This window comes from Pistacia vera, unplaced genomic scaffold (assembly GCF_008641045.1).
Source record: "Pistacia vera cultivar Batoury unplaced genomic scaffold, PisVer_v2 Contig111, whole genome shotgun sequence".
Taxonomy (NCBI): Eukaryota; Viridiplantae; Streptophyta; class Magnoliopsida; order Sapindales; family Anacardiaceae; genus Pistacia; species Pistacia vera.
In genome coordinates this window covers 128988-153237 of record NW_022195149.1, presented here as the reverse complement: position 1 = coordinate 153237, position 24250 = coordinate 128988, and the positions used below count along the sequence as shown (strand labels likewise).

At 39.7% G+C, this 24250-nt stretch overlaps 1 protein-coding gene across 1 annotated transcript; it reads left to right on the top strand.

Annotated features, from left to right (window-relative positions):
* The first annotated feature begins 20996 nt into the window (after positions 1-20996).
* LOC116140683 (50S ribosomal protein L13-like) lies at positions 20997-23724 on the top strand. The gene is made up of 6 exons (XM_031426283.1): positions 20997-21160; positions 21282-21358; positions 21614-21685; positions 22012-22178; positions 22420-22531; positions 23131-23724. Exons 2-6 carry the CDS (start codon positions 21317-21319, stop codon positions 23398-23400), a joined length of 663 nt encoding a protein of 220 aa, XP_031282143.1. The 5' UTR covers positions 20997-21160; positions 21282-21316; the 3' UTR covers positions 23401-23724.
* Positions 23725-24250: the final 526 nt, after the last annotated feature.

The window sequence follows — 24250 nt, the reverse complement described above, 5'->3', positions numbered from 1 at the left end:
CTATCCCTCTAAACGGGTTCACTGGGGATCACCTGATCCCCAAAGGAACGATCTCACTCCCGGTCACATTGGGTGACTCCAACGAGGTGACCAAAATCATTGAGTTCTTAGTAGTGGACTGTCTGTTCGCTTTCAATGGCATCTTGGGACGACCTTTACTAAGAAACTTTAAAGCAGTCACCTCGATCTACCATCTAAAGATGAAGTTCCCCACCCCAATGGGGATAGGGGAAGTTAGCGGATCTCAACGCGCATCCCGCGACTGCTATGTAAGGATAATACAGATGGCGTGCAAGGGAAAAAATAGTCCACTTGGCATCCCCGAACAGGCAATGGCGATCAGCCGGATCGAACCACAGCCTAGTCCAGTTGAGGATAACATGGATCCTCGTATCTAGGAATACCCTTCCAGTAGGCTAGTTGAGGACTTATCTGAAGTGTCAATCGACTAGAGTGAGCCGAGTTGGGTGCTAAGAATTGGAAGTAATCTCAATCCCCAGCTCGTCGGCGACCTTACCAGCTTCTTCAAGGAAAATATAGATGTGTTTGCATGGACTCATGCTGACATGGTCGGGATCAACCCGAATATCATTTGCCATGCCCTGAACATCGATAGTGAGGCTAGGCCGGTTCGCCAGAAGAGAAGAACAATGGATCTGGAGCGATATGTTGCCTTGAAAGTTGAGGTAGATAATCTCCTGCTAAATGGATCCATCTGGGAGGTGCTCTACCCGAGCTGGTTTGCCAACCCGATTTTGGTAAAGAAGCCCAACGACAAATGGCAGACCTACGTTGACTTCACCAACCTCAACAAAGCCTGTCCAAAGGATAACTTTCCCTTGCCAAGGATCGACCAAATTGTTGATGCCACCCCCTGGCATGAGTTCTAAGTTTTATGGATGCCTACTCGGGATACAATCAGATTTCGATGTATGCACCAGACGAAGAGCATACCTCCTTTGTTACATATCGGGGGCTATATTGTTACAGGGTTATGCCCTTCGGCCTAAAAAATGCTGGAGCAACTTACCAACTACTGGTTAACTGGATGTTTTCTGAACAGATCGGGAAATCGATGGAAGTTTATGTTGATGACATGCTGGTCAAATCGCATGCCGCTTTAGATCACATAGCACATCTTGCTGAGATGTTTGGCATACTCCAGAAGTATAGAATGAAGCTCAATCTTCTCAAATGCTCGTTCGGAGTATCCTCAGGAAAATCCCTAGGGTACATGGTTAATCAGAGGGGTATAGAGATCAACCTCGAAAAAATCCAAGCTCTCCTTGATATGAAAGACCCGACCAATCGAAAGCAGGTTCAGAGTCTCAATAGGCGAATAACAGCTCTCAATCGTTTCATATCGAAGGCAACATATCGCTGCTTGCCATTCTTTAATATACTCAAGGCCAAAAAGAAATTTGAATGGACTCCCGAGTGCGAGCAAGCATTCCAGAGCATTAAAGAACACCTCGGAAAGCCACCTCTTCTGTCCAAGCCTCTCTCGCAAGAAATTCTCCTTCTGTATCTGTTCGTCTCTTAGTATGTAGTCAGTGGAGCTCTAATCCGGGAGGAGGATAGGGTACAATAGCCAGTATATTACGCAAGCAAGCATCTGCTAGACGTCAAGATACGGTATCTGGAGATGGAGCAATTGGCTTATGCCCTGTTAATCGCCTCTAGAAAGTTGCGACCTTACTTCCACGCCCACACAATCCATGTATTGACCAATTACCCCCTCAAGCGAGTCCTTCAGAAACCAGAGGCTTCGGGTAAGTTGCTCAAGTGGGCCATGAAGTTAAGTCAGTTCGATCTACAATGCAGACCAAAAGCAACCATCAAAGGGTAGGCTGGATGTGAAGATTGACGGTTCTCATATCTTCTCTTATTCTTTTTCTTTGACCACGAGAACAAAGTACTATCTTGTGCTGGACTAGAAAGAGATCTATTGATTATAAAGGGAAATGGATCAAATCCCGTGTGCGAAGCATCTCGCTATTCGCTCAAACTCGCATGACAAGGAAAAGGGAAGCAAGTCGATTTCATCTCAGAATTCTCGTATCATCCAATCAAGGAATCTGAGCAATAGGCTAGCAAAGTCACCTAGGAAACTGTTCAGAATTTATCGACCTGGAGCCTTTATGTTGATGGATCCTCGAACAGGAGAAGGGCTGAGGCAGGCCTTCTCCTCCTTAGTCCCGAAGGGACTTGCATTCATGCTATTCTTCGGTTTGGGTTCAAAGCGGCCAACAACGAAGCTGAGTATGAAGCTCTGCTTGCTGGACTGCGGTTGGCAAGAGAAATGGGATCAACCGTAATCAGCATCCATTGCTACTCCATGCTCGTTGTCAACCAGATTTTGAGGGGGTATCAGGCCAAAGAAGAAAACATGATCGGCTATTTGAAGAAAGCTAAGGCCGCACTCAAGCCATTTAAGCACTTCACGATCTTGCAGATCTCCAGGGACAATAATTCTGTCGCGGATGCCTTAGCAAAGATAGCCTCGTCGCTGGACTCGGATGCGCCAAAGAGTATTCCTATTTGGTTCATAGAGGCCCCTAATATCAGCTTGCCTGAACATGTCGTGAATGTGATCGAGTCAGTTTCCTAGATGACCCCGATCATCCAATATCTCCGAGACAGGACCTTGTCCAACGATAAGATCAAGGCAAGAACCCTGCGAACCAGAGCTGCTTGTTACACACTTATAGAAGATCAATTGTACAAGCGAGGGTTTAGCGCCCCTCTCTTTCGATGTGTAACCGATGAGGAAGCAGACTATATCATGAGGGAGATACATGAAGAGATCTGTGATAACCACACGGCTGTACGATCTCTCGCCAACAAAGTTGTTCGTCAAGGGTACTACTGGCCCCTGCTCCAAGAAGATACCTACAACTTTGTTAAAAAGTGTGACAAGTGCCAACGGTTCGCGAACATACCGTGAGCTCCTTCCCATCAGTTGATAACCATGTCCAGTCCCTGGCCATTCTCCATGTGGGGAATCGATCTCATCGGACCTATGCCAGTTGGTAAAGGAGGAGTCAAGTATGCGGTGGTCGTGGTGGACTACTTCACCAAGTGGGTCGAAGCCGAGCATTTGGCCGTGATTGCCACCAAAAAGCTCAAGGACTTCGTCTTCAAGAACATTGTGTGCTGCTATGGAATTCCTCATACCCTTATCTCTGATAATGGAAAGCAGTTCGATAACGAGGAATTCAAACAGTTCTACGATGAGTTGGGTATCCATAAAAAGTTTGCCTCAGTTGCGAGACCGCAAACAAATGGTCAGGCTGAAGCTGTCAACAAGACCATCAAGCACACTCTGAAAGCCAAATTTGGCGCTGCCAAGGGTAATTAGGTTGACGACCTCCCTGAAGTCCTGTGGGCATACATCACAGCTCCGAGAACCTCTACCTTAGAAACACCCTTCTCGCTACCCTATGGCTGCGAGGCAATGATCTCTGTGGAGGTAGGAACTAGTTCACTTCGGAGAGACCTGTTCAATGAAACAGACAATGAGGCACTTATGCGCGCAAGTATAGATTTAGTTAAAGAACATTGCAGCAAGGCTCAGCTAAGAATAGCAGCCTATCAGCAGCGCGCAAAAAGGTTCTTCGAATCTAAGGTTAGAAGAAGAGACTTCCAAGTCGGCAACCTCGTTCTGAAAGAAGTCCTTCTCTATACAAAAGAATCGAGTGCAGAAGTATTGGGGCCGAATTGGGAAGGTCCGTAGCGCATCGCCAAAGTAATAAGACTGGGGACTTATCACCTCAAAAGGCTGAACGGTTCTGAAGTACCATAAGCTTGGAATGTTGAACATCTTCGCCCATATTACTAGTAATTCCGAACTCACTTTTATTCTCTTGTAAAGACTTTACTTTTCTTAAGACTTGTAAGTAACACAAGTTCTTTTGTAATATCTTTTCTCGCATGTATATAGTTCTATTCGCAAAAATGTTATCCGTATAAATACTATTGTAAACAGTTAGAAAGCGACCTCGTGTCTGCATATGTAACGTTTATGGGGTACGAAAAATTATAAGTACTCACAAATGATTAAGGAAACGATCTCTTTATTTATTAAAATAAAAATAAATAAGTACATATTAAGCGAGCACAGGAAAAGCAGTATAAAAGCAGAGGCAATCACTGGTCGTCATCCCCAGGACTGGGGGGTGCGACCTCAACATCCCTAGGCTGGTTGCCAACCACCCGGCCTGCCGCGAGCTCTACTAGGACATACTCCTCTAGATGCTCCTCTTCCGGATCAGGTCCCTGAGCTGCTTCCTTATCCTCGGCCCGCGCCATGGAGGTAAGGATATCTTGGTAATCTTCCGGGAGGTTGGTCATATCGATGGTGGGATTCTTTGGCCGAAGGGCATAGATGGACTGGATCATCCAGTCGACAGCCCTCCTCTCCATCTCCAACTCTTGTCGCTGCATCTCTTCGGTCAGCGAAGCGACATGACCTTGGGAGAATTGGAGTTCGGCCTCAAGCACCCACTGCCGCTTCTTAGTGGTTTCCCACAGCTGCGACCTTTCCTGTTCTGCTTGCAAGGCCCGCTCGGAATTCGTTCGTAGCTCTAGTTCTTTCTCGTCAGCCTCCTTAGTGAGTCTGACTACTGTCCTTTGGAGCTCTTTGACTTCCTCTCCTTGCTTCTCCAGCTCGGCCTTCTGGAAATCTATTGTGCGAAGTGCAGTGTTCCTCTCAGACATGTACTGATTCGCCTGAACAGTGGATAGGTTCTTCTCTGCTTGTGCGGCTTCTAAGTCCAGTTTAAGCCACACGTTCTCTTCTCTCAGCTTGACCAGCCCTCAGGAGCCCCCAGCTGAACCTTCTGTAGGGACAAGTGCATGGCGAGCAGGGCCTGCGTAACGAAGAGAGTAAAGAGTTAATTTCCTTTCTATTGAAAAAAGCAAGGAAATGCAAAAAAGTTCTTGCCGAGGACAGTTCGTTTTACTTGGCTAAGGTGCTGAAAGGGCCTGGACATCAGGTCCATGGGGTTGGAGGCCATGAACTGCTCGAACGCTTCCGCAAGCTGGCACTCCAACAGGGTAAACACCATCGGCTGCAAATGATCTGGAAGTTGCCCCATAGAGTCCATTACGGGTGTGCTCGTGCCTGCAGCAGGTAGCGTCTCGCCCGTTGGTTCCTTGCCTGGTCTCTTCCTAGGATCTGTAGCCTCCATTTGTCTCGTTTGTGGACCCTCCGAAGCAATGGTAATGTCGGTCACGCCCTCGGGAGGCCCTCCCGAGTGGAATGCCTGGTAAGGCTGCTACCTCTCGGGCTGAGCGCCCAGACCCTCCAGCTCGAATTCTGACTCCTCAGCCTGAAGTTGCTTCCTCTTCTTGGACTTCTAGGCTATTGTCTTCTGCTTGGGGCGAGCCGCCGTAGGTTGAGGAGCACCTGTAGGTCGAACTGGGGCACCCGCCGAAGTCCCTCCAACGGGGGGACTATTGGGAGCCACCTTGGTTGGTCCGATGATGCCAACTCGGGGGAAGGTGAACTGCCTTGGTCGCGGCGACCTGGGCACTTTAGGAGGTATGGTCGCTGCATGCGAACATTGTTAGCAAAATAGTTCGCTGCATGCAAATAACGAAACTGGCTAAGGTTACCGCACTTACTTGGTAAGGTTTCTAAGGTCACTTCGGGATTGAAGAAACCGTATTTTCGCAAGTTCGTGGTTGTCACGAGTAGCCTCACGTTGCGACTTTGTTTAGGCAAAAGGCCGAAAGCAGTGATCCTGTTGGGATTGGCGAGAGCCAATAACCTGGTCGTCTTGTTGACTCCGAAGAAAACAAAAAATTCATTAGCAAAGATTAAACGAAAATTCGCCAAGTCAAAGAAGGGAAAACCTACTCGGCTCCCTAAGCTAGCAAATGCCATCATAGCTAAAAAAGAAAAACTTTGTCTCGTACACCCCGATGTTGATGGGGTAATAGTGTATTCCTCTCTCGATCGTAGATCGCTTCGAGAGGTAGAAAGAGTCCTTGTCTTTACTCTTTTTCAGATAATATGAGCCACCGAGCTCTAGCGCGGTTAGCTCATCTAAACCGTTCTCATCGCATGCGATATACATAGCCACTGCTATCATATACGCATTTGGCGTAAGCTGTATCGGTGTGACCCCAAAATGATTGAGGACCGACCTGATAAAAGGGTGGAAAGGGATCAGCGCTCCATAGTTAAAAATGTTATCGGAGATCGCAGCCATTCCTTCTGGCGGATTCTGAGCTGTGTACGTCCTATATTGGTAGACCTCTACGCTAAGAGCATATTGGCATACCGCTTTTTGAATATCCTCTGTAGTGGCTATTGATAGAATCTCCTGAGAGGGACCCACTGGGGCATCCTGCACCGGCGAGCTCGTTCCCTCATCTGTCCTGGTCGCTGAGGGGTCCATTTCTTCTGCGGTCTGAAAAAAGCGACATGCGGGAATTACTCAGTTGTCGTTAGGGTTGTTAATGAGCCGAGCCGAGTTTTTGGCTTAACGAGCTCGGCTCGTAAAAAAGAAAAAAATTCGAGCCAAGTCCAAGTCTATAATTTTCTGACTCGGTTTGACTCGTAAAGAGAAAAAAAAATTCGAGCCTGGCTCACGAGCCAGCTTAACGAGCCGAGTTAGAGCCCGTTCGCGAGCCAATAAAAAGCAAACAATTTTTTTTTTTAAAATTCGGCACAAATTTTCACTCACTCATTTATTACTCTTTCTTTTCTCTCTCCCATTTATTACTCTCCCTTTCACATTGATTGCTTTCTTCTTTTCTCTCTCTCTAGACTCCAATGCTCACGATTCTTTCTTCTTCTTTTTTCCCTTTCTTTCCTGCTTTCTGCTCACGATTCTCTCTTCTTCTTTTTTCCCTTTCTTTCTTTCTTTCTTTCTGATCACGACTCTCTCTTCTTCTTTTTTCCCTTTCTTTCTCCTTGTTTCCCTTGCGAGCCAGTAAAAAGCATACAAATTTTCTCTTTCTTTCCTTCTTTCTCCTTTTTTTCCTATTTTCTTTTTCTTTCTTTCATTCTTTATCCTTGTTTCCCCTGCACTCTCCACCAACTCTGATTTCTTTCCTTCTTTCTCCTTGTTTCCCTGCAGTCTCCACCAAATCTGACGCCTACAACTTGCCTAAAATGGTTTGGTTTTAGGGGAAAGGATTTTAGTCGTGTTTTTAGGGATTTTAACATCGTGGTGTTCTTTGTCTTTTTTGCAAACTTTTTGTTTTTAAAATTTTGGTTTAATCCCCTATACTTAATAAAACTCCCAAAATGCCTATAATAATTCGAGTCTGGCTCGGCTTGCGAGCCTAACGAGTCGAGTCAAGTCGAGGCAGGCTCGAACTCGGCTCGAACTCTCTCACAAATTGAGCCGAGCTGCCTCGATTCCAAAAGAGGTGAGCCATACTCGAGCCGAGCTGAGCCGAGTCGGCTCGCGAGCGACTCGCCTCGTTGAACAGCCCTAGTCATCGTACCCTATTTCATACGATGATGTGGAGAAAAAAGTAAACACTATCTTCCTCAAACCCTAGAAAAACCCTAAAGAATCTTTGGGGGCCACCTCCGAAGACTCAAACCCTAGGAGAAAGCTTATTCTCTAATCAACCTGAAAGATTCAGCATGCATGAAGAGTGTGCAGATGAGATGAAGCATGAAAGCGGATTAAAAAAAACGGTTTACATGCAAAGCTTGGATATGAGATTATACCTACTCCTTTGCTTTGGATTGATGAAATTAGCTTCAAAAGGATGAAACCTCCACACTTTAACACCACCTTGAAGGATTAGAGAGTGGCCTTGGCTAGGGAGAGAGAGCTTTTAGTTTGTGTTTGAGTGAACAATGGAATAATGAACAAATGCAACCTTTTGCACTATATATACTTGGGCTATTTTGCAATTATTATTTTTCACTTCCAAGCCCAATAAAATCTTATTTTATAAGGGACCCACGAATTTAATATGCTACCCTTTGAATAATCAATATTATTCAAGGGCCCATGTAAACTAAACTATTTTACATTACAACCCATAAATTACCATTTTTACCCTTTAACTATTAAAAGGTTTTTTTGTTCATCTCATTAATCTTAACACTTTAAGATATAATATAAATATAATTAATTATTGCTTGACCATTTTAACCCTTAAAATGTCACAAATTGTTTTCTATGTAACTATTACTATAGAAATCCCTTATTACCCTCGAAGGTGCTAGCCCTCTTCGGATAATCATTTCTCTCCTCATCATTCTCTAACTTCCAAGGCTATTGGTGTGACCATTTAGGTCCACCGTGGATTAGCCGTGAGCCGATTCTGGATGAATCCAGAAACCCGTTCGGAGGCCCAACGACCATGGTAAACATCTAGCAATTTGCCATAGTCCCTAACCCACGATGAAGAAATACTTCATCGAACCCATTTCAGATCATACGTACCATGCAGGTAAAGTCCCTCCATTGAGATATCCTAATCAGTATAGATTCATGGAACGTCAAAATCCTAAACTCGATCTCCTACCGAATTGTCGATCAATATGTCCGAAACTTGTCATCACAAACTTCTTTTGTATGACTAATATAGACTCTGGCCAGAGATTTAGTTTTTCTGACATTTATCGATGTTCGTCTAGGAACTCGAATCCGGATGGAGTCACGGTACCCCCGATCCTATATTTCCGAGTCAATGGATCCCCTCTTGACCATCGTTCGTTTCCGCATATGAACAACGCATGACCAATATGGCTTTATTGTACGAAACATGATTAGTCTCGTACTTATACACCGTATAACCATACGCATCCATACGGATCCGACTACAATGTCTTAGGTCAAGGACTACATCGTGCCTGATATAACCAAACGATAAATCATTGACTACATGCTTTTCCAAGTGATTTGTCGTTATTCGTTCACGTTCGAAAAACAGTTCACCAACCGTTAATCCATACCAATGCCCCAGTGACAGGACTATCATCGTCATCCGTACTTATTCAACTCATGATATCTTTCGGAAGCATTCGATATGCCTACTGTGCAATATAGTTGCCCAAATTTATATTGCTTCCGTAAGGACCCTTTTCGATAATTCATTTACCTATTAATGAATCATCTGGACAATTCATATACATACTTTATTTTAAATGCATGACTGAATAAAGAAGCAATTTACATATATAATTGAAGAACTCTTTCTTCTATTATTTATGATATATAGATACAAGACAAATGCTCTGAAACCGACAACACGAATGGTTTCTAGGGTATACACTATATACATTACAAACTCCCACTTGCACTAAAGCCATTCGATGTTGTATCTCATACCCATCTTCTCAAGATGATGGTCCAATTGTTTCAGTGTCATCGCCTTAGTCAGTGGATCAGCTCATTTTCTGCTGAAGGAGTCTTCAGAATCAATCTCTCCAGCTCCAACGAATTCTCTCAAATGGATACTTACGCTGAATGTTTTTTGGATTTTTGGTGTGCCCTTGGTTCCTTTGCCTGTGCAATACTCCAGTATTGTCACAGAACATGCTTATTGGGTAAGCCATTTTCGGAACCACACAAAGTTCAATTACGAACTTTCGCATCCAAACAGCCTCCTTCCTGCTTCCGAAGCAGCAATGTATTTAGCTTCTGTAGTGGAGTCAGCTGTGGTGTCTGTTTGGAACTTTTCCAACTAACAGCACCTCCATTACATATAAAAATGTACCCTAACGTAGACTTTCTATCATCAATATCTGATTGGAAATCAGAATCTGAGTATCCTTGAATGTTTAACTCGGAACATCCATAACTCAGAACTAGATCCTTATTTCTTCTCAAGTACTTAAGGATCGATTTTACAACCGACCAATGTTTCTCCCCTGGTTTTTGACTGATATCTGCTCGTAACACTACAGCAAAGCTATATCAGGTCTTGTACATAGCATTGCTACATTAAGCTACCTACGCAGACGCATAAGCACATTATGCATCCGCTGCCGCTCTCTCATCGGTCTTTGGACCCCTCTCCTAGAAAGATGAAGACCGTGAGTGAAGGGCAAAAGACCTCTCTTAGAGTTCTCCATGCTAAATCTTTTTAGCATTTTCTCTATGTACAATTTTTGTGATAATCCAATTACCCTTTTCGTTCTATCTCTATAGACACGAATGCCAAGGACATATGTCCTTCTCCTAAGTCTTTCATCGAGAAGGTTTTGGACAACCAAACCTTAACCTCTGTCATCATGCCTATATCATTTCCCATCAAAAGTATGTCATCTACATATAATAAAGAAACGTGATGGCATGATCTTTAACCCATTTGTATACACAGGCTCATCCGATTCTTGACAAAACAAACGTTGATTATTGTCGTCAAATCGAATGTTCCAGCTTCTTGACTTGCTTCAATCCTAAATGGTCGATGCAATTTGCATACCTTATGTCTTTCATTAGAGGATACAAACCTATCGGTTGTTCCATATAGTGTTTTCCTTAATAACCCATTGAGGAAAGCTTTTTTGACATCCATCTGCCAAATTTCATAATCATGTGTTGCTGCGATGGCTAGCATTATACGGATGGATTTAATCATGCTACAGGCGAGAAGGTTTCCTCATAATCCAATCCTTGTTTCTGAGATAACCTTCGCCACCAGTCGAGCTTTGAAGGTCTCTACCTCCCCATCCTTGCCAACTTTTCTCTTGTAGACCCATTTACAACCTATAGGAACTATTCCCTCAGGTGGATCCACAAGCGACCATACTTGATTGGCATGCATTGATTCTATCTCAGAATCCATTGCTTCCAGCCATTTTCCTGAATCTCTATCCAGTATTGCTTCTTCGTAGCTTCTAGGATCATCACCATGATCATCTACTCCACTATAAGATTCAAATCTTGCTCAGGGAGAACCCATATCTCTCTGGAGGTTTCGACATTCTAGAGACTTTCGTACTGGAACCATAGTATCTGATACTAAGTTCGCTGAGTGGACTTTCATCTTCAGCAATCTCGTTTCTTGGCTCTTCGATCTCTTCCTTAAGTTCAATATTTCTTCCAACGCCGCCTTCCTTCAAGAACTCATTCTCGAGGAAGTGCGCATTTCTCTGATCCAAACTCTTTGATCACTTGGGAAGTAAAAGCAATATCCTAAACTATCTTTAGGATATCCAATGAACCGACCCTTCTCGGTTTAACATCCAGCTTATCAGATTTAACCAATTTAACATAAGCTGGGCAGCCCCAAATCTTCATAAATTCAACTGGGACGTTTTCCATGCCATATCTCATACGGTGTTTTCTGGACAGTTTTAGACGGACCCTATTAAGGATGTGCACAGCGGTCTGGAGAGCGTACCCCCACGAGACATTGTTAAGTCTGTAAAACTCACCATCGATCGTACCATATCCAATAAGGTACGATTTCTCCTTTCAGACACTCCATTAAGCTGGGGTGTATAAGGAGGAGTCAACTGTGAGATATCCCATTTTTCTTTAAGAACTCTTGAAACTCTGTACTCAAGTATTCACCCCCAAGATCTGATCGTAGTATTTTAATACCCTTTCCAGTTTGATTTCCTACTTCATTCTTGAATTCTCTGAATTTTTCAAAGGATTCAGATTTGTATTTCATTAAATACAAATACCCATATCGTGACATATCATCTGTAAAGGTAATGAAGTATTCAAATCCTCCCCTAGCTAAAGTACTAAATGGTCCACACACATCGTATGTAGGATTTCTAAAAGTTCTTTAGCTCGCTCTCCTTACTCTTAAAGGGAGACTGGTCATCTTTCCTTGGAGACATGATTCACAGGTTGATAGGGTTCAGAACCCAATGAGTTTAGGATCCCACTTTCTCCAAGCTGTATTAATCTTCTCTCTCCTATAACCCAATCTATGATGCCATAGAATTTTAGGATTTGATTCAGATCGAGTTCTTTTATTAAAATGGTATTGATGAAGCATAGTCATTCAATTCAAGACATACAAACCATTTGTATTCCAGCTTTACCAACTAAACATTTCCAAAATGTATTGACCATTCATTTCCATTAAACATACATAATAACTGCTTTACACAAAGCAGAAATAGAAATGATGTTTCTAGTGGCTTTTTCAAGTACATACTTTAAACAAATTCAAACATGTCCTGAAGGTAGTCTTAGTGGGCAAGTCCCCATGGCCTCCGGCAACTCGTGCCCCATTTGCCATCCTCAATAGCTCGCCCTTTGTCACCTCAAAACTATTCTGAAGTACCTGCAAAGACATACAACATGTGATGTTGCTGGCTGAATCTAATATCCGGAATGACTATCGGAATTAACACTATCATTATTCATATTCAATCATAACATTGGTTCGTACCTGCTTTTCCTTTGCCTTTCTTCAGACTGTTCAGGTTTGAGGACAGTTCCTCTTCCAGTGTCCATCTTTTCCATAGTGGAACATTTTCCCTTTGCATCGGCCTCTCTCTTTGCCACTGGCTTCTTGAAGCTCTTATTCTTGGGTCCAACTTTGGACCTCTCTTTGGTAGCACTTTGGGCTTTTTATTGCCCTGCTAGTGGAGGCGGCAAAGACATCCTCATGTCCTTTCCTTTTCACATTCTGTCGTGAAATTCTTTAAGCTCATTAGTAGTTCAGAGGTTTTCTCTCAATCCATTTGAGATTGTAGTTAGTTATAAACGGTTTATAACTTGGAGGAAGGGATTGTAGAATCAAATTCACTTTGAGGCGGTCTGGCATGACCACCCCATATCCATCCAGTCGATCTAATCCATTGATCTTTTAAGAGTATGATCAGCTGGAGGTTCCCCTTCCCTTAACTTCATGCTAAAGAGGGATGCACACAATTCATACTCAACCACTCTTGGATTTTCGCTATACAACTCTTGTAGAGCTATAGGATATCATAAGCATTTGAAACCTCTTCATGCTTAGTTTGAAGTTCTCTATTCATGGAGGCTAACATGTAATTTTTAGCCCTCCTACTATCCTCTCTCCACTTTTCAAAGCATCAAGCTCAGCTTGTGGCATCCGGTCCAATATCAAGTGGAAGAGGTGCTTCTAGGACATAAGCAATTCTTTCAAAATCTAGAACAATTCTAAGATTTCTTGCCAATCTTTTAGGTTGGGTCCGGTTAACATGTTATTGTCCATTATCCTTAGGAGAACATTTTGGCCATTTTTCGATTATTTATCACAAAGATGAAACTGCAAAGAAAAGTAATTTTTATTAGTGTCTTGTAATCTTTTAAACCTTTTAATGCATAATCAAATTAGCTCCCACTATTTTATTCGAGTCCTACACTCCCTTAAATAGATCCGAAAATTTTCGTTGGATTAAATTTCTTAGTGGAATCAATTTCTTATCAAATTCAATTAACCTCACATAATAGAATTCCTTGTTAATTAAGTCTAATAAGTGGAAACTCTTTTCCTTTATATCACTATATAAGGTTTGATTTATATTCCTTGTCCTAACTTCGGATACCTCACATAATAGAATTCTTGGTACCCTAGGCTAGTTAAATCCGAACCATTGTGCTTTCTTAGGATGGCATTTTCATCATGTCCTCACATAATAGAATTCTGGTCAAGGTGAATATCCATCCAAGAACAAGATCAACTTAATTCTATGATATAAAGATTGTATCCCTCACATAATAGAAATCTTGGGATATTAAAATTATATCAAAGAATTTAGTTATCCCACAATGGGAGACTTGGATTTAATAATTTTAAATTGGGGAGATTTAGGTTTAACCTTTAGTTAATTCATTTTAGCATGCCATGTTTATAACAATTCATACATATCACATATATGCATAAATTAAAGCATGTGGGTTGACCATGGGCTTTTCGAAATAACATCCTAAAGGCAAACTATTTACCCTAATACTTATCTCGATTGGATCGTCATCCGGATGCTTTTCGGTTCTCGTCTAGCACCGATTCCATTACATATTGGATCTTAGGCACACAGGCCCGATAAAATAAATAATAAAATTTAATTTTACAAGCCATTAATAAAAGAATATTACAAACACTTTTGAATATTTTGAAAACCAAATGGTGTCCATGATCCACCCTCTAATCTAATATTCATTCATCACATAAATAATATTAAACATTCAACAAAATATAATAAACAATTATTTAAAGGCATGGATATAAACAATTATTAAAAAATATATATATATTCACTAATATTATAAATATACATATATCTCATATATTAATAGATATTATATATATATTCATGTGGTAATATAATCATAACTTTGGGGCATGCAACAATTACACATTTTATAGGATCATTCACAAACACTTTTGTCATATCCACCCAAGACATATTATTTAATTGTTAGCATCATTTCATACTTTTCACAAAAGTCATGCATGGCATAGATAAGTGGGTTTTATTACTCCAGAGTAATCATTCTATGACACAGTTACTTTTAACTAAAGTAATACTTTTTATGACATATTTATCTTTTCAAAGACAATCATGCCACTTGCATCATCATTTTTGAAACCATTCAAACAACCAAATTATTACATTTCAAAATATAATAATTTATGCCATGCAATGATGCTAAAGATAATTTAATCAAATTAAACATCTTACATTATTTACCACAATCATATTTAATATCATAATTCATCATATGAATGAATAATCCATAACTTTATGCTAACATCAAATTCCACCACTAAACACTTGCAACATTTGCATACACTTCATGCAAAAATAACTTTAATCAAATTAAAGATATACATTTAGCATGTCAAAGCATAAACCATTTAATCAAAGTAATGGAAATGAACATGCATGAACATTTTTCTAAATGAATCCATGCAACTTTCCTAAAACATCATTCATCAATACATGAATGAAATGACATTTTTTGGCAAACTAGTCATGGCCGAAATGACATATCATGCATGTAGTTTTCAACACATTTCTCAATAATCATCATCCAACATGCTTTAAATCATATTCTAACATACCCAAACATATTAGAGCAAGAAGAAAAACATGTTTTTCCAAATATCAAGAGATGGCCGAGACATACACATGCATCAAACATGCTTATTACATCAACAACTCATCCAATACTAAGGCATGCTCATTATAACCATTATCATCATTCAAACATTAAGAATGAGAGAAGAATGAACATATACCTCTGATCTATGTATGGCCGAGACATGCTGTAAAGATCTACTATGAAAAAAACATTTTTGAACCATATCACTAACATGCAAACAACCAAGTTTGATGAACATATGAACCCATGGAAAATGCCATTTTAGCTTATAAATTCGACATGCAGAGCTTTTAGCTCTGATACCATTTGAAAATTCAGCATGCATGAAAGTGGTGGAGATGGAATGAAAGCATGGATTAAAAAAAACCGGTTTTCAACAAAGCTTGGATATGAGATTATACCTACTCCTTTGCTTTGGATTGATGAAGATTAGCTTCAAAAGGATGAAACCTCCACACTTTAACACCACCTTGAGAGGATTAGAGAGTGGCCTTGGCTAGGGAGAGAGAGCTTTTAGTTTGTGTTTGAGTGAACAGTGAATAATGAACAAAAATGCAACCTTTTGCACTATATATACTTGGGCTATTTGTAATTATTTATTTTTCACTTCCAAGCCCAATAAATCTTATTTTATAAAGACCCCACGAATTTAATATGCTACCCTTTGAATAATCAATATTATTCAAGGCCCATGTAAACTAAACTAGTTTACATTAACAACCCATAATTTACCCTTTTTACCCTTTAACTATTAAAAGGTTATTTTTGTTCATCTCATTAACTTAACACTTTAAGATATAATAATTAAATATAATTAATTATTGCTTGACCATTTAACCCTTAAAATGTCACAAATTGTTTTCTATGTAACTATTACTATAGAAATCCTGTTATTACCCTCGGAAGTGCTAGCCCTCTTCGAAATCATTTTCTCTCTCCATCATTCTCTAACTTCTCAAGGCTATTGGTGTGACCATATAGGTCCCCGTGGATTAGCCGTGAGCCGATTCTGGATAAATCCAGAAACCCGTCCGGAGGCCCAACGACCATGGTAACATCTGCAATGTGCCATAGTCCCTAACCCACGATGAAGAAATACTTCATCAACCCATTTCAGATCATACGTACCATGCAGGTAAAGTCCCTCCATTGAGATATCCTAATCGAGTATAGATTCTGGAACGTCAAAATCCTAAACTCGATCTTCTACCGAATTGTCGTCAATATGTCCGAAACTTGTCATCACAACTTACTTTTGTATGACTATAATAGACTCTGGCCGAGATTTAGTTTTCTGACATTTATCGATGTTTGTCTAGGAACCTCGAATCCGGAGGGAGTCAGCGGTACTCCCGATCCTATATTTCGAGTCAATGGACCCCTCTTGACCATCGTTCGTTTCCGCATATGAACAACGCATGACCAAATAGGCTTTATTGTACGAAACATGATTAGTCTCGTACTTATACACCGTATGAACCATACGCATCCATATCGGATCCGACTACAATGTCTCAGGTCAAAGGACTACATCGTGCACTGATATAACCAAGATAAATCATTGACTACATGCTTTTCCAAGTGATTTGTCGTTATTCGGTCACGTTCGAAAAACGTTCACCAACCGTTAATCCATACCAATGCCCCAGTGACATGACTATCATCGTCATCCGTACTTATATCAACTCATGATATCTTTCGAAGCATCCGGTATGCCTACTGTACAATATAGTTGCCCAAATTTTTATTGCTTCCGTAAGGAACCCTTTTCGATAATTCATTTACCTATTAAATGAATCATCTGGACAATTCATATACATACTTTATTTTAAATGCATGACTAAATAAAGGAAGCAATTTACATATATGAATTGAAGAACTCTTTCTTCTATTATTTATGATATATATAGATACAAGATAAAATGCTCTGAAACCGACAACACGAATGGTTTCTAGGGCATACACTAATATACACTAACACAACCACCAGCAAACGATCACCATTATTGCATAACCATATCCAAAAAACAGAAAAAGGAAAGTGATAAGTGATAAGAGAATCATCCTTACCTCTTGAGTATGAAGATTGATCCTCCTGCTCTGAACGTCAAGTGCGCACTAGTCTAAAAGACGGAAAATCAAGGCTCACGAAAGTTTCTTGTTCTCTCTAAAGAGGTGAGTATTGTGACATTGCTTGAGGTGAGCCAGGAGTTTTATAGTGAAGGAAGTGGCGCTTGGTTTTCCCTAAGTCAAACGATGTTTGAACGGAAATCGTCTCTCATCGTTGATCGTGACCACGTGTCGTCAATCAATGGGAAAGAGTAACCGTCATGTTTCGAGAAACCAAATCATCATTTCTCTCTGTTGAAATACTCAAGCGATGGCTCGTTTCTCTCCTCCACATTAAATGCGCTCACATCCGCATTTAATGTTCTAATAGGGAATGTCGTTTCAGCATGACTCGCATTTAATGTGCATGGCTGGCACTTATTGCGCATAGGACACGTCTGTCAGAGCAAAAGGTGTTTCATTAATGTATCTGTTGCCTAAGTGCAACGGATAACATCTGAAGAGGTCGTTAGATAAAACACTTTTCATCGAGTGTCAGTTGCGAAGCGACGTGACTCTTTGCCTTCAACAAAAGATACGATAAGTATAATCAGGTCATGAACCTCGGTCAAAACCGTAATCATCGCTATGACACTTGTTGAAATGTAAAATAGGAAATAGAATTATTCTCTTTGTAATATAGGAAATAGAATTATTCTCATTGTAATATAGGAAATAGAATTATAATAAGAATAGGAAATAGAATTATAATAGGAATGTAACAATTTACTTCCTAGATTAGTTTTTTGTTTTTGCTATAAATTCATTGTACATCTCATTATGAAATACAAGAAAAATATTTCTCCACAACACTGAATAAGGTCTAGTATAGGTCATAGGCCTTACGGAAAAGACAATTTCAGGTCGCCTATATGAAAATGTTTCGCGACCTCCTCGCAACCAGGTCGGATCGACCAGTGGTCACTTAGCACATCAAATCAAGTTAGATTGTGTAGTTTTCAAGATTCGATCCTCAAACATTAAAAACTAGGGGACTTCTGTTATGGTTGAGAAAGTAGGGCTGATGCCAAGCCTTGTCAGCATGGGTGGTTGGAGCTTGAGAAGGTTCTACATCTACTTAGATGCAGCCACGTCGCGTGATGACGTGAGCAGCATGCTCTTGTTAGTGCAGTGGGTATGCGTCAGGTTGGCGAAAGGCTAGAAAAGGTCCACGTGTCCAATCCCTGCACAAGTCGAGGAAATCACTCGGGCAGGTGAGTAATGGGACGTAGAGAAAGATTTGCACGGCATCTGCCCTACTCACAGATTTAGTAATCATTATCTTAATTCCTCCCACTATAAATAGAGGGCTCCTCTCCTGTTTCTAAGCTTAGCTAATTTTTCTCTGAAATAGCATACACACACTCTCTCTCCCTATTGTATTTCTTAAGCTATAAATCAGCTCGCTGAACGCGACCTAACTTAACTCATTAATACAATATCAGTGGACGTAGGATTCACTTGTTTGAGCATCCGAACCACTTTAAATATTGTTCTTCATCCCTTACTCAATCAAACACCCCCATAATTACATGTGACTTCTGAGTCCGCTCAGCATCTCCCACGTGCAAATAGTTGGTGTCAAAATCATGCATCAACAAAGCTTATATAGTGGAAGACGACGATCAAGAAATCATAAGTTAGACTTTAGAAGAAAGAGAATTATGATAATATGAAACTGTGTCCGAAATATTTATAGGAAGAAAGAAAAAAAATACAGTAATTTCTAATGAAAGAGAAATTCAAACTCTATAATTCTTAAGATGATGATATCCATGGTGAAATCATAATTGGAAGTAATAGTAAAATTGAACTTAGGAAATCTCCAAGATTAATTCAACAAAAAGTGTGGAAACATGTCGACATAATAAGCTACAATAAGGAATTTCAAAGAAGTCTATGCTTAAATTAGTCAAGTCAATTACAAGATGTCCAAATTATTGGACTTTTAAAATACTTTTGAGTTTTAGACAAACTCAATTCATGATTACTCCGGTCATGCCCACTACTGCAGTACGGGAACCTGGACTTTCCATTCATTCTTTTCAACAATCTGGTGCTCCTGTCTATCATCAATATGATACAGTCACTGGTCACACCCCATTTGATCTTGACTGCCAATGCTCAGAATGTCGTGATGATCCTATTTGGGAAATCGATGAGCATTATCTTCCAAGACGAAACTATTCCAACCAGAAAAAGAAGAAAGCTCACTGCAGTCAGACAGATCTTCATTCCCGACTTAAAGCTTTATTAATAATTTTTGTTGTGAGGAAGGACAAGATGGTTGAAAACCCGTTATAAGTGAGGGTAGAATGGTCAACAAACATTTTGGCTGCCGTAGAAGAAGAAAAAAAAAAAGTGCACCTTATAGCACCGTAGTCAGCGGTTTTTGCCGTTTTCTGGCCGATCCTGACATTCAAAATCACTTCCGAGACCACCCACAAAATCTCCATCACCTCCTCTACAAAGCCCAAGCCATCACTCACCATTTCTCACCATCACCTCCGTTCGCACGGCCGACTCTTCAAGCTGGATTTCCAGTTGATTTCTTTGCCAGAAATTCCCCCGGACACCACCATCACACTCCCCACAACCCACTCTACAAAACCCTTACCTCTAACACCGTCCCTTGCTTGCCAATTGTCAATTGTGTACCACGTGACCTTTCAACTTCCAAACCGATTTTCGATCGTTTCTAGTGTCAAAAATCCACCCTAAAACCACACCAGAATCCCCATCCTTCCCTCTCCAAAACCCCTAACAACCCTGACCCCATTTTCTCGCCAATCGCTGTCATCCTCTTCCTAGGGTTTTGGTTGCATGATGAACTTGGGGTGTGTTTGATTGATGAAATTAAACAAAATCAGAGATTGATTTGCCAATTGCACGTCGTTCGCCGTTCTCCCCAACATCGGCGGTGGGAAAATGATAAATTTGACTTTGCAACTAAAACCATTGTATTTCCCACCCAAATCAGAAAGAAACATAATATTTGGATACTAAAATAATATTTTAAAGAAAGTATCATTAAACTTTTTTGTTTGGGTGGTGGGAAAAAGTTGTTAACTCGTGTAATAATATAAATCATGGTTATTAGTATCTTATGATACCCAATATGTATCATACGATACGATTCGATACAGGTTGCCAACGATACGTATCAAAGAGTGTATCCTAAACCTTTCGATACGTTGATATGTATCTTCCTAAAAAATATCGATGCAAATCGATACGACTTTATTAACTTGGGTCAAAGGCCCAAAAAAATTTCGGGTCAAAACCAAGTCACCCAACTCGGTTCACTAAAACCTGCCCAAATTTACCCATTTTGCATGGAGAAAGTGAAGAGGAACATGTGTTGCCCATTTTGCATGATAATAATAATACAAGTAGAGATATAAATATTGACATTGATCTTGAAAATGATATGAAAAGTTGAGAGAAAATGATATAGATTCTTAATTTTGTAATTAATTTTGATTATGTCATACCATAATTTAAAGTCAATAATACAACAAAATTCTTTAATTAATCTTGGGATGATTAATTTTTAGAAAATTTTGTATTTTATTAACTTTTTTTTAAAAATACGTATCCTACGATACGATACGATACGATACGTGATACACGATTCAAAAAATTAGGTTTTCGATACACGATACGATACGCGATTTGACAACCATGATATAAATTAATAATTATGTCTAATTTAATTTTCTAGCTAAATATTTTTATGTATTTTACAATTTTTTGGTGTAGAATTTAAATTTTTTAAAATTGAATTTAGCACTAATTAAGATTAAATTTAAGCAGATACAACGCGGGACTTATTTTTGATCAACTTGAAATCATTCGCCTGTATAACGCCAATCAAACAGAAGATCAACAAAAGCTATATCCAAAACATAAAACAAAAGAAAATTAAGTTTCAAGCCCAACTCAAAAAGCAGTTTGCTGTGAAAGCATTCAGCACTCAGTCTTTCCCAGAAAGAAAACCGCACTCTTTATGGTTTATACTGGTCAGTCTAAATTTCTTTTTTAGGGGGTTTGTGTTAATATTTGCATTTAGTTTTAATTTTCTTTTGTTTTATGTTTTGGATTTAGCTTTTGTTGATCTTGTTTTTGGTTGGCGTTATACAGGTGAATGATTTGTGTTTAAACATAAAGCAAGAACAATGGCGAATCAGGCAGCCGCATCTTTTAAAGGCAACTTAAAGGCAATTTTGTTTCCTCTCATTCATCTCTACGTATTTATATTTGTATTTTCTTATGTTTCATTTTTCGAAATCATAAACTAGAACCTTCAATGCAATGCATGCGAAATGTTTGTTAAATGTACCAAACGAGTCGGTGTATTGGTGAAACATAGTTTAATCGAGAAGTTGGCCATACTGTTAAAACTTTTACGAAGTTTGTTTTGTGATTGCCTGTATATTCGATAACGGAGAGCACCCCTTTTCTAATTTATGCAGAAAGCAGTTGCTGGTATTAGACGTATCAATCTGGAAGGTCTACGATGGAGAGTTTTCGATGCCAAAGGCCAGGTTGGACATATTACCTATTTTCTTTTCATATGCTATTGTTTCTTAGAGAATATTGGGCCAGGTAATCTGAATACCGGTTGTTTTGTTGGAAGGTTCATGTTTTCTGTTTCTGAATTATAAGACTGATGCTTGGTGAAAGGAAACTTCTAAGTGAATCGGCTTATTGTTTGCACAAACTAAGCTGACAGAAAGCAGCTTGAAGTTTTGCTGAAGCAACTGGTTTCTTGATTCATATTCTGATGATATGTTCACGATCCCATAGGATTTGAATTGTTTCATATTGTATGAAGTTGGTGAAAGATAATGGTAACCCACTTTCTATGTAGGTCCTTGGGAGATTAGCGTCTCAAATAGCTACTGTGGTACAAGGCAAGGATAAGCCCACCTACACTCCTAATCGTGATGATGGGGATATGTGCATTGTGCTTAATGCAAAGGATATACAAGTTACTGGGAGAAAACTTACGGATAAGTTCTATCGCTGGCATACTGGGTAATTTTAATGGATATGAGACAAGTATTTGGTTTATATTATACTTCACTTTGACCTTCTTTTAGTTGAGTTTGGAGAACTGTAAGTGAATGCTTATTAAGTGGCACAGACAAAAGAAATAACGGCTGATTTTTCAAATTTGCTAATGGGAAAGGAAACGTGTGTCGTTTCAATTTCGTTCATGTTGTTTATGAGTTCAACTTGCTTTTTTTCTGTCTTAGTGTGTATCTGTATTCCTTAGGTATATAGGCAACCTCAAGGAAAGGAGTTTAAAGGACCAGTTGGCCAAGGACCCTACAGAGGTTATTCGCAAAGCTGTCCTACGTATGCTTCCGAGAAACAAGTTGCGTGATGTAAGTATAATAGCTAACACATTAGATGAACTATCTTTTTCTCATTTTTTGACATGGTTCTTTATCGTGCTTTGGTAGCTTTTTGATTTTCACTCTAATTTTACTGTTTTAAATTGAGTATATATATGCCTATATTTTTGGGTCCAGCTCCCAAGACCCTGGAAAATCTTTAACTTTGTGCTGGAATGTTTGAGTTATGTACTTGAATTGGTGTGAACAAAAATGAGGCTCTCTTGGTTCATGCTTGTGGAGAATAATTATTGTGGCATTTTCATTTGAAAAACTTAAGAAAACCTTCACATTATGTATCTTAACTTTATCAGAAACAGAATTATTTCTGGATTAAAGCATGTGGTGTACCACTAAAATTACCGGGTTGACTCTGTGGTTCAGCATTCTCTAATAATTATTAATATCCGTGGTATCTAAAATTCACATAGTTACCAGGGTTTGTGTGCATTCCTATTTCAAGGTTACAATGAGTATATCTTTTTCCTATTGGTGAAAGTACGTTGTGTGAATTTGTGTAGTACAAATGTCCATATTGACATGCTACTTTTGCTTCAACATTTGGTTTAAGCAAATTATTGTGGATGCAGGATAGAGATCGAAAACTTAGAATATTTTCTGGAAGTGAGCACCCGTTTGGTGACAAGCCTCTTGAACCATATGTCATGCCACCTCGAACAGTTAGAGAAATGCGACCTCGTGCAAGACGAGCCATGATTCGAGCTGAGAAAAAAGCTGAGGAGCACCAGCAACAGGGTGCCGATGATATGAAAAAAGGCAAAAAGAAAGAAGGTGAAACACCCAAGAAGTTGAAACAGAAGTTGCTGGGACAGTTGTGGCTGCATGAAGGGCCCATATAGTTTTTATTGGCTTCTCTAATTGGGAAAACACCAGTGTCTGTATGTAACCCCACAGAAATCTGGGCTCCAGTTATCTCATTTTTGGAATGGTACTAGCATGCCTGGTTTTTGAAATTTATTAAGGTCCTGAAATTTTAAGCAAAATGAGAACAGGGCTATTGGGTTTGGTTCTTTGAATTTAAAGTGGGCAATCAATTGATGGAATAACCTTGTAGGGAGTATGTATTGAAGTATTCCGTTTCTTCTCTTTTCTTTTCGAAAGCAGTACATTCAATTATTCGATCGTTGTTTCCTATAGCTATATTATGACAAGTTTACAAAGAATGAACTATGAAGAGGATCATACAATCTTATAATCGTATTTGTCCTCACTCCACATGCACGGGCTGCACTACCAGGCTACAAGCAATTCTTTTGCCTGTCCATTTATGTTACTTCTGCTATTACTAAAGGTAAGGCTTGAAAATTTGTAACACAAAGCATAGAAAATCCCGACTATCTTAAAAATGAAGTTTATAAAATCTTTCCAGCGCATTGACTCGTGTGAGATGGTTGCTACATCCCAGTAAGCTTTTTCCTGAAATGGATAATACCTACAATCTGTAGGTTCATGACCAAGTATTCTGAACTTGGACAATCATTATTGTGGACCAAGCTATCAGAATTACGTTTCTAAAAGGCATTACACACCGTTGAAGACAGAATTTCAGTAAAAGATAATAAGTGTCTATAAAGCCTACAGCCTTCAAGCCACAGGATGAAAATAAAAATATGCAGTTAGCTGCTGGCGCTTGAACAATTAAAATCAAACTCAACAAGTATAACAATGTCTCAGAACTCATACAAGTGT